Source organism: Nematocida minor (assembly GCF_024244105.1).
Source record: "Nematocida minor strain JUm1510 chromosome Unknown 7919, whole genome shotgun sequence".
NCBI classification, from domain to species: domain Eukaryota; kingdom Fungi; phylum Microsporidia; genus Nematocida; species Nematocida minor.
This window is the reverse complement of record NW_026250397.1, coordinates 13,838-28,848: the sequence shown is the minus strand read 5'-3', so window position 1 is coordinate 28,848 and position 15,011 is coordinate 13,838. Positions and strand designations below refer to the sequence as shown.

General features: G+C 42.2%; 9 protein-coding genes across 9 annotated transcripts; 4 read left to right on the top strand and 5 right to left on the bottom strand.

The window, feature by feature from the left end:
- Nucleotides 1-636: 636 nt before the first annotated feature.
- NEMIN01_0808 (uncharacterized protein) lies at nucleotides 637-2,607 on the top strand (the record flags this gene model as incomplete). The annotated part of the gene is made up of 1 exon (XM_051476750.1): nucleotides 637-2,607. The coding sequence occupies one exon, from the start codon at nucleotides 637-639 to the stop codon at nucleotides 2,605-2,607; it is 1,971 nt and encodes a 656-aa protein (XP_051332710.1).
- A 123-nt stretch (nucleotides 2,608-2,730) lies between these two features.
- Nucleotides 2,731-5,919, bottom strand: NEMIN01_0807 (uncharacterized protein; the record flags this gene model as incomplete). Its single annotated transcript, XM_051476749.1, has 1 exon — nucleotides 2,731-5,919. The coding sequence occupies one exon, from the start codon at nucleotides 5,917-5,919 to the stop codon at nucleotides 2,731-2,733; it is 3,189 nt and encodes a 1,062-aa protein (XP_051332709.1).
- Nucleotides 5,920-6,208: 289 nt separating this feature from the next.
- NEMIN01_0806 (uncharacterized protein) lies at nucleotides 6,209-8,350 on the bottom strand (the record flags this gene model as incomplete). The annotated part of the gene is made up of 1 exon (XM_051476748.1): nucleotides 6,209-8,350. The coding sequence occupies one exon, from the start codon at nucleotides 8,348-8,350 to the stop codon at nucleotides 6,209-6,211; it is 2,142 nt and encodes a 713-aa protein (XP_051332708.1).
- Nucleotides 8,351-8,383: 33 nt separating this feature from the next.
- On the top strand, nucleotides 8,384-8,947 carry NEMIN01_0805 (adenylate kinase; the record flags this gene model as incomplete). Its single annotated transcript, XM_051476747.1, has 1 exon — nucleotides 8,384-8,947. One exon carries the CDS (start codon nucleotides 8,384-8,386, stop codon nucleotides 8,945-8,947), a length of 564 nt encoding a protein of 187 aa, XP_051332707.1.
- Nucleotides 8,948-9,296: 349 nt separating this feature from the next.
- On the bottom strand, nucleotides 9,297-11,162 carry NEMIN01_0804 (uncharacterized protein; the record flags this gene model as incomplete). Its single annotated transcript, XM_051476746.1, has 1 exon — nucleotides 9,297-11,162. One exon carries the CDS (start codon nucleotides 11,160-11,162, stop codon nucleotides 9,297-9,299), a length of 1,866 nt encoding a protein of 621 aa, XP_051332706.1.
- Nucleotides 11,163-11,187: 25 nt separating this feature from the next.
- NEMIN01_0803 (transcription initiation factor TFIID subunit 11) lies at nucleotides 11,188-11,547 on the bottom strand (the record flags this gene model as incomplete). The annotated part of the gene is made up of 1 exon (XM_051476745.1): nucleotides 11,188-11,547. The coding sequence occupies one exon, from the start codon at nucleotides 11,545-11,547 to the stop codon at nucleotides 11,188-11,190; it is 360 nt and encodes a 119-aa protein (XP_051332705.1).
- Nucleotides 11,548-11,569: 22 nt separating this feature from the next.
- NEMIN01_0802 (protein YIPF5/7) lies at nucleotides 11,570-12,130 on the top strand (the record flags this gene model as incomplete). Its single annotated transcript, XM_051476744.1, has 1 exon — nucleotides 11,570-12,130. The coding sequence occupies one exon, from the start codon at nucleotides 11,570-11,572 to the stop codon at nucleotides 12,128-12,130; it is 561 nt and encodes a 186-aa protein (XP_051332704.1).
- Nucleotides 12,131-12,457: 327 nt separating this feature from the next.
- Nucleotides 12,458-13,672, top strand: NEMIN01_0801 (uncharacterized protein; the record flags this gene model as incomplete). The annotated part of the gene is made up of 1 exon (XM_051476743.1): nucleotides 12,458-13,672. One exon carries the CDS (start codon nucleotides 12,458-12,460, stop codon nucleotides 13,670-13,672), a length of 1,215 nt encoding a protein of 404 aa, XP_051332703.1.
- Nucleotides 13,673-13,914: 242 nt separating this feature from the next.
- Nucleotides 13,915-14,808, bottom strand: NEMIN01_0800 (large subunit ribosomal protein L5e; the record flags this gene model as incomplete). Its single annotated transcript, XM_051476742.1, has 1 exon — nucleotides 13,915-14,808. The coding sequence occupies one exon, from the start codon at nucleotides 14,806-14,808 to the stop codon at nucleotides 13,915-13,917; it is 894 nt and encodes a 297-aa protein (XP_051332702.1).
- Nucleotides 14,809-15,011: the final 203 nt, after the last annotated feature.

The window sequence follows — 15,011 nt, the reverse complement described above, 5'->3', positions numbered from 1 at the left end:
CTGGGATCTGCTCTAGAGGGCTCCCTGAGTGCGCACGCAAGGAAAAACAGCAAAATAAATGCTGAGTGGGCTAAAGACGGATGTTTGGGTGCGCGCTGAAAATGCAGCTTGGAGGAGCTGGGAGGCCAGAAGAAAACTTTGCAGAAGAGCTGTCAGTGCGGAGAGAGTAAAAACTTTATTTGCATGAGAAGCACAGAGAATAAAAATAGTGCAGAATTGCCGCAGCAGGGAGAGTATTTGTAACTTTGAAACTATAAATATGTGAGCAAATATTGTAGCAGAGGGCTTCGATAATAGCTGGAGGGCTCTCTGATACTAACAGTCTGAAAGACTGCAAGAGATGGAGAGAGGAGCATGATCAGTGCGTCTGGGTGCTGCTGTGTCTTAATGCTGGGAGACGTCGATGGCTCTCCAGCTGCTTTTAATGAAATTTTAACTATTTTTGCTATCTTTTAGCTAATCTGGCGCAGTCTCGTTGCAGCAGAGTGTGCGCATGTGCGGGGTAGAGGGCAAATGCTCTTTTGATGAGGGAGCTGCACAATAAATCTGCACTCACTTTTGCGTCTGCGTGCTTCTTGTCTCTGCGCCTGCTGTCGGTTACTGTTTTTATTTTTATTTTTGTTTGCAGGGGAGAGAATGAAGCGGTCAGTAGGCTATGCTATCTCAAGAGAGGCTTACAATAGACACAAAAACGGAGACGACACAGCGCTGTGCAACAGCAAATTGCTGAAGGATGGCGCTTTGGATCTAAAGTCTGATTTTGTGGTTCTATCGTGTGCTGAGTGGGACCGCATTGTGGGGCTAGTTGGGTGCGACACAGAGATTCCTGTTGGCTCTGTAAATATGAACATTGTTGTCAACAACGGGGACGTCAACAAGAAGTTTGCAATTCCTGCAGGCGAAGTTCTGTTCACCGTGATAAAGATAGTGCTGTTCAAGGAGGGAATGGAGGAGGAAGAGTTTGCCAGGGAGTACACGTACAGCACTACGCCTGAGATACAGCTGGGCGATAAGATAGTTCGCGGAGACAGCGAGCACGTGAAAGTTGAGATCTTTTCAAGAAGAGAAAAAATGGTGCCGCAAGCGATCAATGAGTGCACGCCCGTTGAGTTCAGGAATGTCGGGCTTACCTGCTACATGAACACAGCGCTGCAGGTTCTTTTGGGGGTGGGAGAGCTCTCGGCAGCGATTGAGGGCATGAGCACGCGCGAAATAGACGAGTACTCCAGACGGAAAAATACCAAAAAAGGATACAACAAGGAAAAGAGCGGAGATCTGCTCCGGGCGTACAGAGATCTTATCAAAACAGTTCGAGTAAAAGGCGACTGTCTTGCAAAGCTGAAAGAAATCAAGAGAGCGATGGGAAACATCGACTTCCGATACAGAGGATGCACGGAAGAAGATGCAGGCGAAGCATTTTCTCTGATTTTGAGCAACTTCAACTATCTTTTTGAAAAAACAAAGTACGAAAAGCTGATACCGGATCTGTTTATATACCACGCAGAGTCTGTGAAAATATTTAAGAAAAACAGAGAAAGCGTCTCCTCCGAGATAAAGCCGCTCTACAAGTCGTTTGTTCTCAATGGGTCATTTGGCTCAGAAGGCGGGCCTCACTCGCACGTGCTTATCATCCACAAAAACCAGCTTGTGGTTACGAGGCTGTGCATACACTCAGAGGGCCGCGTGAGCGTGAGAGCGATAAAAGAGAGAATAGCGGGCAGCTTTCGTGTGGATCTGGGGGAAATAGTGGGCATCCTCGTTGATGACGGGAAGGTGGCTAGACTGGCAGACTCATACGAGTTTTCTCTCAACAAAAATCTTTTGCTCCAGCCTATTTTTTACGTTACAGACAAGGACTTAGACAAGATCGAGTTTTTGTTTTTGAGCTACACTGCGGCAGTTGAAGGCCTTTCTTTTTTTACATCTTTGTTCAGCGGAGTAAAAAACGTTTTCCAAATGCCGTTCTTGGTGGAGAAGAAGTGCAACATAGCACAGTTTTTGCAGAACAATCTGAAAATAAAGAGGCGGACAGAGGTGCCAAATACAGTGCTGGACATACAGCAGAACGTAGATGCTTCTGACCTGCACTTTGGCTCCATGGTGATTGCGCTATCTAACAAATATTGGGATGCAACAGCACACATTGACATCATAAAAAACAGAAAGTACGAAGCAAAAGACTACGTCCATGTGCAGTGTGTGGTGAGCAACTGGGAAAACGTGACCGTTAGAAGTAAGTCGGCTGGAGACAAAGAAAACTTTGACTTTGATACGATTGAAGAGTCTACAAAATTCAGCCGGTTTTCAAAATACTTCTGTGTTCAGCTGCCAATAGGCCTTGGCAGGCCGTTCAAAGGAGAGAAAATGTTTGATAGACAGAAGCTGTTTGTAGAGAAAGATGGGCTGATGCTCGACGGAGTATCGTACTCGCTGGTTGGCATACTGGTGCACCACAGCTTTGGGATAGGAGGCCACTATGTTGCGTTCACGAAGAGAAACAACACCTGGTATCACTGTAATGACAGCACAATTACTAAATCATCGGTCAACGAGGCAATATCAACGGGGTATCCGTATGGGATATTATACACAAAAACAGATGCATAATGTATGTTGAATAAATTAGATCTAGTGAGTGATGTTGTTAAGTAATGATACGATTGTTTGATTTATTTTGAGATTGCGCTGGTCTTATCCATCTAATATTCTGCGATAACGATTGTGCTTGCACTACCACACTGTTTGATCTAATTTTGTGTCTCGCAGTATTTTATTCTCATATTCTATATCTCTGAACAAATTTGATTGCTCCATTGGGAACTGGCTGTCCTCTGTTGTGTCTTCCGTTGGGAGAGAGCAGTGTGTTTTTATTCTGGATGATAAGCAGCTGGCACATTTTGTTTTTTCAAGCAGGGCGCGTAATACATACTCGTACGATCTGTTTGGCATAAGATAGTTGAGGCCGTACTCTCTGATGTAGCTGTCCTCATTTCCGAGAATGTTCAGTGCTTCGCTTTCGATCAGCATGCAGCTGTTTTCTAATCCAGGGCACCTGTACGTTTTTTCTGCTTTTTCTTCTTTTTTATCGAACAGCTCTGTTTTGACATACGATAGCACATCTTTTGTTTTTTGCGAGACAGACTTGTGCGAGCTGTTTACGTGGTGAACATTACTACTGGGTTTTCTGTGCAGTATCTGGCTTATTTTTTGGTGTGTTCGTGCACACATGGTTTTTTCTTTCAGGCCTGCAAGAAGCTTCTCTTCTGCTTCGTTTATCTCATTTACTCGGCTGAAAAATACCAGACACGAAAATACCCCATCTAGGTCATTCTTGTCTCCAAAGTAGCTTAGACAGCTGAACATTACCTGTCTTGAAACTGGGTTGACTGACACTTTTGAATATTTGGAGTCTTCTTGTTTGTTCAGGGTTTCTTTGCACATTTTTTTAATTAGTGTGGTGTACAGCATCAGCGATGTATTTCGTACCTTCCAGCTGCTGTGTGATATCAGCAGCACAGATAGCAGGAATAGGGAAGGCTCGTACACTCTCATGTCGTACTTAAACACCCCATCACTAGACACTCCTTTTAGTATGTTCATGTAGTGTATCAGGTATTTTTCATTTCTTATTTTTGGCTCATTATGGACTCTAACAGCCAAACGTGATACAGAATTGTACTCGCAGAAGGTGAGGCTTGGATTTGCACGTATTGGGCCGAAACTAAAAAGATCTTCGATCAAACTGAACGAGTTTCTGACTGTTTCTTTCATGATATAGTGGGTGGCTGGCTTATCTTTTGTATTGCTCTCTGCTGCACTGAGTGCTTTGAAGGCATAGGGTATCCCTCCATCCCGTCTGATGTTTTTCAGGTCTCTTGTTTGTATTGTCTTCATTAAATATTGTGCATATTTCACAGTGTTCTCTGGCGAGTCGTTGAACACTAAAATTGTTTTTATCGCATCGGATGCTGTCATTATAACGCCCAGGTGTCCTCCGACAGAGAGAAGAGCATCGATCAGCATGTCTAAACAGGTTATGTCTTTAGCCAATACAGCATATACAGTGATGAACACAATGCACTCTCTAAGCGCATACCAGTTTGACACGTATGTTCTCTGTGTGTTTTTGCTCTTGCTTTCATCGATCTCTGTGTGCTCTGACAAGTATATTTCTCTGGTTTGCATGATTTCTAGCGACTTTTTAAACTGCGGCAGAATGTATTCCTTGTATATCTCTTCTATTTTATACGGGATTTCTGCCGTGTATAGACTCTGTATGTCCAGGCCTGTTTGGCCAAATGCCTTTCTTTTCTTTTTCTCCACCAAAAGTGCTGGATTCAGCCTATTCCCATCTATCAGCACTTTCTCTGCCGGCAGACTGTTAAAAATGTTCCATACCAGGTATATGTCCTTGTGGATATCCATATCAGAATTGTCTTTGGCAGCAATTCTCTTGAGCGAAAATGAAAATACACTGCTGATTTTCTCTGCGGTCATGTTTTTTGTAAAAAGAAGAGCCATTCCGTATATGTTTGCATCTCTATGCGATAGCACTGCGTTTTTTATCTGCTCAGCATCTATCTCAACTGGGAACTGTGCTGCTATTTCTCTTATTTCCTTGTGTGTTCCCGAAAGAGCATTCAGTATAATTGGCTTGTAGTCTCTTTCAGGTACGTAGTTCTGAACCATGCTCATTTCCAACAGTGTTTTCAGATAGTAAAGACCCTGTATCTGCCGATGATAGTTGCTACTCTCTGCCATGCTTAGCGAAATACTGATTACTTCTCTGAAAAAAGCCATTCCTGCATCCGTTGGAGCATGCTCTATCCCTTCACTTTTTAGATAAGCGTGCTTAGACACAATTTTGTGTCTGAACATCTTGGAAAGGGTGTAGAAACACGCCCTTACTCTTTTCTGGTTCTCCTTTGTGGCTATTATCTGGTTAAACTGCAGCCACTGGACAATCAAGGGGAGTCTCTCTTCAAAGACATTTGGATTCTTCAGTAGAACTTCCAAGTATTCTGTGCGCACCTCTTCGCTCCACAGAAAAGAGCAGCTGTCAATCACAAACTCTGGCAGCGTGCTGGAGGCAGAGGCAAAAAACACACAGTTGAACATTTTGCTGTTTGCCAAAATTCTAAATATTTCTTCTCGAATATTTTCGCCGAGTCTGTTCGAAAGTATTCGTATGTTCCTGCTTCCTACGCAGTTTAGATCTAGCCTACCAATGAGCTCCGCATACTTTTTGTGATCAGAGAGCAACAGCAGCTTTGTTATCTTGTCCCCGCACTTCTTGTCGTTTAGCAAAGAAACGTCATTCTCTGTGACTGTTAGCACAACTTCCTTTAAAGAAAGTGTTATGTCTGTTTTGTTCTGCATTGACCACTGTGGGTTTTCAAGGATGTGCATGCCTTCTATCTTCATCACCTCTTTTACTATGTTTTTGATCAAAGTTCTGATTACAAAATGTGCATTTGCCATTTTATCGTTTAGAACAGACACCATTCGATTCTCATTGTTCTTCAAGAGAGCAAGCGCATCTGGATGCGTTGTTTGGACATCTCTTATCTGTTTGCATGCGAGAAGAAGGGTTTCATACCCCACTCTCAGCTGATGCGTTGTCTCTAGCTGAGACACTTCATCTACCAGCTTTTCTAGCTTATCAAAAACCATCTCGTGGTTTGTTAGCTTTCCCTTCACAAAGACCAAGTAGTTTATTCCTGCATTCTTCTCTACGTCTTCCACAGCTGCAGAGCACCCGCTGTTCTCTTTAAGTATGCACTCGGCTTCTGTTTTTGAATAATAGAGGTGCCCGCCGTGTAGTTTCTCTTCTAATGACACAGTTTCTTCGATCATCTCTTTCAAGTGTTTTTTGCAGAGTTTTCGTATACTGTCTTTCTCTGTTTTAAGCTGAGACATAAAATTTTTTAAATCCTAACCCAACATTCTAAAAGCTACTCTGCTAAGTAATGGAACAATAAGGATAACAAAATATTTTATTTACGCGTTTCATTCTGGGCCACTTAATGCATACACCATCATAAACAGATAAACCATAAAAATAGTCTAGCACCACCAGAGTACATCTTATACATAGAGTTTGCAGAAGAACGATGGCAATGAGAATGCGAGACATTTGCAGATATAAACACACACAGCTGATTTCATGAGCAACCGCTTGGAATTACTTGTACACACATGCCCACAGTTACGGAACAAAATATAAAATGTTGTCTGCAATCGAAATAAGCCCTTTCTCCTGAAGCACTAGAATGCACAGATCTACTTCTTTTTCCTCTATAGGAAAGACACTCATCACATCTTCTTTTAGCTTTTCTGAGTCCATTCCCGTTGCATTCTTCAATGTTTTCACGATGCGTGCTTCAATGGCGCCCTTTGAGTACGCATATTTCAGTGTTTCTGCCTCGTTTAGGGTGTCTTCTATTTCAGGAGCAAAGATGTCTATGTTTCCAGAGGCACACTCTGTGTTTATTTCGTACTTTTCACTGTTCTCTCTTACAATTTCTGAATCTAGCAGAGTTTTTATTTTTAGCTTTACAAGCTCAATTGTTTTGTCCGTTATTTCAACTATCAGCGCATGCACTAGTTCGTCAAACGAGTGAGGGCCGCCTCGTGTCAGAAGAATTATAATAGAGCCTTGGAGCATGTCACAGTGTATTTCTTTTTCACCTAGCTCGAGTGTGATGGACGAAACAGTTGGACAGAATCTAAGTATGTATTTTCTCCCTTTCATTTTGCAGTACTCCTTAACTGAGTTCCAGGTGTCCTCCAGCTCTGGAGGTATGTGCATATTCACCACAGGGTAGCTCCATCTGGTGTACACCAGCAAAAGACACTCGCTCTTCTGATCAGGCTTTTCTGTCTTGAAGTACACTTCACTCGTTGCAATATCTTTTATGCAGAGCAGTAGCTCTTCAAAGTTGAAGACATCGTAGTACTGATGTGTTTTATAGAGTGTATCTGCATCAATGTACTCAAGCACTTTCTTATTTACATCCGCCTCCTTTCTTAGCCTTGTTTCTTTGTATTGCTCTATTCTTCTGATTGTGAGGTTTATTAGCTTTTTTTCAACCGATGCCAGGTTTCCCAGAATTAGCCTGTTCTTCACTCCAACGATGAACATCTTCCAAAATATGGTTTTATGTGCAGATACATTCGATATGAGCAAAGAAAGCTCTACAATCGGCGGGTGTTTTGTCTTCATGAAGACGTTTATGCACTCCAGCAGCTCATTTTCAAACTTGCAGTCGGGCGCATCCAAGATGCTCTGCATTCTCCTGGTCAAAACCATTTCAAACACCTTTTTGACTCTTTTTGATGTTCTTGGCATGTAGCTGAGATGTTTTCCTATGAAAATAAAAAACCTCAGAAACGAGTTGCACTCCTCGTTTTTATCAATGATTTTTATACTCATCAGAAGCATGTTGTTGATGAAAATGTCCTTTCCTTTTACTGAGTTGTCTATAAAAGAATAGAATGGAGCTATCTCAGCGTGTGTTTTCTTGTTTATCCCGCTTCTTAGAATTTTGGACACAAACTCTTTTATAAAACTCTTCAAAACGTGCTCGTCTATTTTTTCTTCCACCATCCAATACAGCGTTTTCTTGCTTTTCTCTTTTTTTTTGAACAGACTGTCCACGGCTGCCATCTTGTAGTATATAAAGGCTGTCTGCTCCTTTTCTTTCAGCGATGCTATGAACTTGGCCACGCTGTTAAGAAGCTTTTTCAGGGATTTTTTCTGGTTGGATATCTCGCACACCTTTATATACGTGCGAAGCATCACCCTTAGTATCTTCAGATGTCTCTCATACACACCTGTCTTTTCCTGTTTCTTCTCTTTCATATCTGTGTATCTTCCAAGCCCTTCTATGAACAGAGGGTGTATGATGTGCTCTTTCCCCTCTATCAGCATAGAATAAAGTCTTTCAAAGTACAGTTTTTTCAGCTCTATAACATTTGTGTTCGATATTTCAACATTTACGCGCACGAAGTACCGGCTAAGGAATGTCAGCATTTTGCAGACTCTTTCATTGGCGCGGATATATGCATCCACAAAGCGCACAAAAGTTTCCAAGGTGTAGTCTTCTGGCAGCCTTTTAAGATGGTTTGTCAACGCCTGGTCGTATATTTTGTACACCTCGGCTCCTTCAATTATGTAGCTCTCTTTTGTGTTTTCTGTGCAGTACAGATACACTGCATTATACCCCTTCATGAATGTGTCGTAGCAGTTGCTCTCTTCAGGCCTGCTTATTAATCTGTTGATTGAGCTTTTTATTATCGCTAATTGCTCTTCCTTGTTTTTTACTTCCATGCTTTGCATAAATCGCATTTCTTTTGTATTTTTTTGTGGGAAAAATAACCAATGAGCTACAAAATACTTGTAACCGGCACGCCCGGCGTGGGAAAAACCACCTTATCTAAGCACATGAAGAAAGTGCTGGGGTGCAAAATGATCAGTCTAAGCGATTTGATAGAAAAGAAGAAATTGTACAGCAACAGATGCGCAAAGTATGATACACTTGAATACGACCCAGAGAAAGTGGAGAAGTACTTGAGAAAAAAGCTGAAAAAGGGAGAGAGCTATATATTTGACACCCACGACCCAGAATCAGTCTCTTTCATTAGATTTGATGCAATTATTGTCCTATCTGCTGACACGTATGTGCTTAGCGAGAGATATGACAAGAGAGGATACAACAAGATAAAAGCAGACGAAAACATACAGGTGGAGATAATGGAAGTGATATACAATGAGGTAATAGAGAACATATGCGAAGACAGCGAAGAGATAGACAGCATAATAAGAATAGAGACGGTAAAAGACAGGAAGTCAAAGCCTGTAGAAGAGATATATAAGGAAATAGAAGAGAGCTCTGCCTGGAAAGATCTAGTAAAGACTAAAGCAGCAAAAGAAGCCCACGCATAGAATAAATTATCATTTAACAGTAAAAGTAGATCGATTGACTAAGCCTATTGTACCACGAATATCACTGCACTTTCTAGCTCCCATCGTGTTGTTCGAGTTGTTTTTGTCACTATTAAATCAAGATTGTCTATGTCTTTTCCATCTACCATTGTCTAAATTCTATAATCGCATTATTTTAAATTATTTATCTAGAGTGCAAAGTTTTAAATGTGTTACTATTACGTGTAGAGAATAATAATTTTATTTTAAATAAATTCCTAGTACACACACTTCCAATAACTCTAGTAAACTTTATATTGAGATTTATTTTAGCAATAAAAGAGTAGCAGGTAGTTTAATATGCCTTTATTTATTTCAGGAGATCTTCTTTGTTCTTCCTGTGGAGCAGCTCGTACTGCTGTCTTTTGTAAAGAACTATTTCAGAAGTAACCAGCTTATCTGATTTGGCCAAAGACATAAGTGTGCCAAACTCTTTAGAGTCAATCGAAGGCATGCTTGTGTTCTTGAAAAAGTAGTTCTTTGATGTTTTTAATATAGACCCTGTTGCTTTTGATCTTGATAGCCCCAAGTACATTCTTTCAAGAAGAGCCAGAGAAAGTTTAAACACGAAACTCGCGCCGTAGTATGCAATGTAGTCGAATATGCTCTCTATTTGCGGCTGGAGAAACAGCGTTGTAAACAGGCCAAGAATCCAGGGAGTGACCAGTATTTCCATTTCAATCGATTTTTCAGTAAGGTTTTCGTGCAGCCCCGGATACTTTTCCTTTGCAAATTCAATAAATACCCAAATGTCCCTGTGCATCCCGTATATGTCGGGGCCTGTGTACCCTGGGAGCGTTCGTGTGAAAATGTGAATGAGGCCATAGAAGCACCCGCTCTCGCCAAGCACTCGGAAAAGAACGCCTGCCACCATGGAGTGTGACTGCAGATACTCGTCGTTGTTTGCTGCTGCAAATGCATACATCACTCTCTTAAACCCTGCAAGCGTCTTTTCTGGAATCTCGCCATATATCGACCTTTCAATGTCCTTGTCTATCTGCGAATATGACTGGTAAAATACTTTTTTTGATTTTTCAATTGACAGTTCATACAAATCAGGTTGGGCCACCATTCCGCACAGACAAAAGCAGCCCATCCACATAAACGGCCTTTCCTCTTTGGGAATAGCCAAGTTCAGATTGTCCTTGAGCTTCATGCACAGATACATTCTGTACTCTGATGTGCTCCCCATCGACCAGTTGCTAGCGGATTGTGTGTGCTGGCTGTAGAAGTGCATATTCTCCACTATATCCAGCAGAACAGAAAAGTATGCGCTTTTGAAGGCAGGCGACTCTTTTGAGATGTTTGCAAGAACTTTATCAATGCCAGTCCCACTGTCCTCTAAAATGAGCTCAAAATTTCTGTAATTTGCATCCCTAATTTTGAGCACAGTTTTCCACTCTCTAACCACCTCTACTTTTCGGATCATGCACAGCGGCATGGCTAAATACCTTAAATCTTCTTTGATAATTATAAAATTGTCGGTTAGAGAGATGGTTCCGGTCTCATGCACCGCCACATGGTTTATTTTCTGGTTGTACAGTGGAATGGTTGCACAAATTCTCTCTGATATTCTGCGAAACAGCAGATTTCGCACTGAGCCGCCCTCTTCTATCGGAGAGACTGACAGAGTGATGATTTCTTTCTCCAAATCTTGGAAAATCTCAAAGCTTTCTTTTTCATATTCATTGCACTGCGGGCTGTTCATTCCTGCTCCATTTTCCACTACCTCCGGCAGCATGTGGATGGTCATGAGTTTTCCTACTTCTATTTTTCTGATATTTGCATACTGAATTATCCTGTGGTCTTCAGAAGAAAATACTCCCATCCCATTACTTCCTAGTATTACCACAGAGTGCTCTCCTTCATACGACTTAATATAGCTTCCAATGTTCAGGCCAAATGCTACGCTCTCGAAAAGATCAGGTAGACCCTCTTCTATCCATTGCAGCAATTTATTGAATGACCAGCTCCCACACAGTACATCTCCTGTTATTTTATCTAGCAGCCTGTACCTTCCTACCATCGCATTTATTACGTACTCTCTGGGCGAATAATACTCTCCACAGCCCTCGTTTTCGCTTTCGTTTGCGCTTGTGCTGTCTTTCTCTTCTGGCGCATTTTCTATTCTTTTTTCTATTTTGTAGCTCTCTTCAGTGTACACCTCAATCCACATAATAATTTAATTTGCTGATATATTCTCAATTCATATTTGGCAGCTTCTTGCAGAGGCGCCTGTACGCTTCGTGTATGTGCGAGGGCAGGAGCTCTTCTGCGTCTCCCCACTGCTCCTGCACTTCTTTTGCCTCTTCAACCATTTCCGAGACAAACACCTTTGCTATTCCGCTCAGCACAATCGAGAAATTCGGGTTGCATGTCTGCTCCAAAACTTGGCTGACAAACTTTCGAATTCCGCCCTTGTTAAACCCTGTTCTCCTGAATTTTACGTACCTCATTAGCTCATCTTCTGTTAAATCGACCATCTCCGCAGCTGCTGGCTCTTTGTAGACCTCTATTTCTTCGCTTTCTGTATCCATTGGATCTCCTTCATCTTCTCTCATATTTTTTTGTTTTTTTTCGTGTATGATTAATTCTGAATTGCGCAGAAACATAAAGAATGCTCTTATCGGATACAAAGAGGGCGACAGGCCTCTGCTCGATGACCTGGGGATAGACTTTGGCTCGATAAAGAAGGACTCCCTCCGCATTCTCTTTGTCAAAAGCAAAGAACACAAAGAAACGGACGATATGATAGGCCCAATTTTATTTTTAGTTCTATTTGGTGCCATTCTGATCGTTCGAGGGCGTGTCCATTTTGGGTATCTGTACTGTCTGTCAATTCTCAGCTGCGTATTCATATACGGGATCACCATCTTGATGAACAGCAATCCTGTGAGCGCCGTGGGCATTGCCAACACTTTGGGCTACTCGCTCATTCCTGTGCTTATATTCGCGCTCTCCAGCAACTTTATCCCGGGAGGAAAGGTGGCTAAGCTGCTCGTTGGAGGAGTCTTTTCTGTCTGGTCAACTTTTGTTTCTTCGAGCGAGATAGTTGGGCGGTTTAAAATTGAAAATAGGGGGGTGCTCATAGGCTATCCAATATTTTTGGTTTACATGTGCTTCATAATCATTGCCATTGCATGAGATAGATAATAAAAAGAGATTAAATAATAAATGTAATCAGATTCATTGACATTCTACATTACCTTCAGACCGCCCGTCAATAGAGTATCTTCATTTTACATGGGCTGCAAAAATAGAATAAATATATTAAAATGGTTTCAAGCAAAATTTGTTGGAGACCTTTGAGACAAATGCGCAAAAGTAAAAATGAGCGCATAAAAAGAAAGTGCAGAGTGTGTGGATTTTTGCCGCAGAGGAGGGTCTTTGGTAGAGAGTGAATTTTTAAAAGCCCGCTTAATTTGTTTGTGTTTTATTGCATCTTGTAATTTACTATTCGCAATATTTACGATGTGTATGCGCGGTCAGATGAAGTGGAAAACAAAACTATCAGGTGTCTTTGTTTTGTGTATAGCCAGGTCTTTTGCAAACAGTGTGTATAGTCCATTCGAAGAAGGCAAGAGCCTGTATTCAGGAAAAAACAGCGCAGAGAGCACATCAGTGATCGATAGAGAAGTAGAGAGAAGTCCAAGCAGCGTAATATTCTCTGGAGATGCAAACAGTGTGCTAAAGTATGCTAGTGAGTGCAGTCTGGAAAAAGAGAAGAAGATAGTGATCAAAAAACACAAAAAAGACGATGAAAGCAGCGAAGAGCTTTTGCTGCAGTGCAACCCTCTCGTCTTTGGGCGGGAAGTAGCTGATTCAGAGTACAGCGAAGAGGCAGAAAGCTCCATGCATCCTCCTCTGGGCGAGAACAAAGATGGAACATTCAGGTACTTATTTGGCGATGTGTGGGTGAAAAATAAGCCGTATATATACGACTCTGCAAATAAACCGCCTCTGCAAACCAAGATAGCTTCAGATGTCCCAGCAGAAAAACCGTCTTTGGAGAAGTACCATGCAAATATACTCAAAGGCACCAAAGACATCTTTACAATGCTGAAAAGACCAGAGGTCATGAATCTTTTTTATTGCTTCCTGGTGGTTATCAGCATCATCAGCACATACCAGCTGGAAAAGCTGGAAATATCTCACGCGACAAAAGATGCTGTAAAAAAGGGCATAAACACGATGCTCAGCCAGGTGAAGGATAGCTTCTTTAGCAGCGAGTCTGACAGGATACTCAACAGCCCGGAGATATCAGCCTATCTCAAAATGACAAAGAACAGCATAGTGTCACAGCAATTTCTAATTGCGCCCGGGCTCATAGACTTGAAAAAAGTGCAGGAGATTGAAAAGACTCTCTTCCAAGAGATAAAAAACCTTGGGTTCAGAGGAAGCGAGCTGCCGATGTACATATACAGATTTGCAGAGGCGTGCATGCAGGAGATGCGCATACCTTTTGGCCACAAGTACGAAGATCTCACAAGAATAATCAACCTCCATGTGCTCGCGTACTCATACGAGGCAATGCTGTCGGTTCTTAAAGACCCAAAAACAAGAAACATCGACAGCGAGCACTTGAACGAAGCATTCAGAGTGTTTGGAAGCGAAATCACAGAGATAGTTCTGGCAGCCAGAAAGTATTTCAGCGAGAGCAAAATACTCGAAGCCATAAATAAGTAAGAAGCGAGCAGGCAGAAAGTAGAGATCTACCCGATATAGTAAAAGTGTTATATAAAGTAAATAATTTATTGCTGAAAAGTTCTGGCGCAAAAATTTAGCAGCCCAATTCTCTCCCAGCTGCGAGCATTCTCATTGTAAAACATTCTGTCGTAAGAACCAGAAGAAAGCACTGCAATAAACACGATAATCAACTATAAGTTTTTATTTTAAACCGTTATAACTCCATTCTGTTCAGAAGATGCTTAGTTCTCGGCTTCTACTTCTCCAGCAAGCAGCTGGAACTTGGCCTGTGCTCTTTCCTTTCTCTCTGCGTTGGTCAGCTTTCTTGGCTTGTGCTGGTATGGCGATCTGTCAATGGGGGTGGTTCTCTTGGTCTTCTCGAAGGTGTCTTTTCTGATTAGGTCAAAGGCCTCTGCGTACTTCTGCTCGATTGAGTCAGCAGTTATCCCGTTCTTAATATAATCAGCAAATCTTGCCTGGTATGCTTCGTTGTCGCTCTCTTCCAGCTCTCTCATGTAGTTTGCAACGTGTCCTCCAAAGATTCTCTCCTTGAGGGCCTCTGCGTCCAGCTCCTTGTCCTCGGTGCTGAATCCTGCAAATTTGCTTGGGGAGTGGGGAATGTACAGTCCGCCGTCGCATGCTCCCTTCATAGCTGAGAACACCTTGGCGCCTTTTGTGGCTCTGGCCAGGCCAAGGTCCAAGTAGCATCGGAACGCCTTTGGGCCCTCCTCGTTGTCCTCCTCAAGGTACACTTCGCCGTCTAGCTCTTCCTTTCCTGTGTACTCGTTTGCGAGCCCAAGCTTGGTAAGCATCTTTCTAGCGCAGAGGAAGCCTGTTGCGTAGGCTGCAGAGTAGTTCTTCAGGCCGAAGGTGATTCCGTACTTCTTCAGCTCAGATGAGTCTGCTGCACAGACTACTTTGTCGCCGATGGAGTATGCCTGGATTATCTGGCAGATGACCTTGCTGCTGGTTATTCTCACAACAAATCGCGATTTAACCTCGCCGTAGTTGCTTTTATTGTGGCGTATTAGGTTGTGTCTTTGCTGGTAATCTGTTTTTCCCTCTCTTCTTCTTCTTAAAGAAAGCCTCATTCTCTTCATGTGGGCTTTGTGGTCTCTTGCTACTTCAAATGACATTATTTACTGGGGGGCAAATTTTGCAAATAAAAATAAAAAAGCAGTTAGTTAAAAAGCAGACAGATAATTAGTGGCTGCTCCAAATGGCCTGAAAGTGCCCGATCTTTCATTGCACAAAGAAACAGAGCCTATAAAGAGTCTACAGAAGAAGAATCGGCGTGGCGTAGCGGTGTAGTAGAAGAGTCATAGACGAGTGATTACTA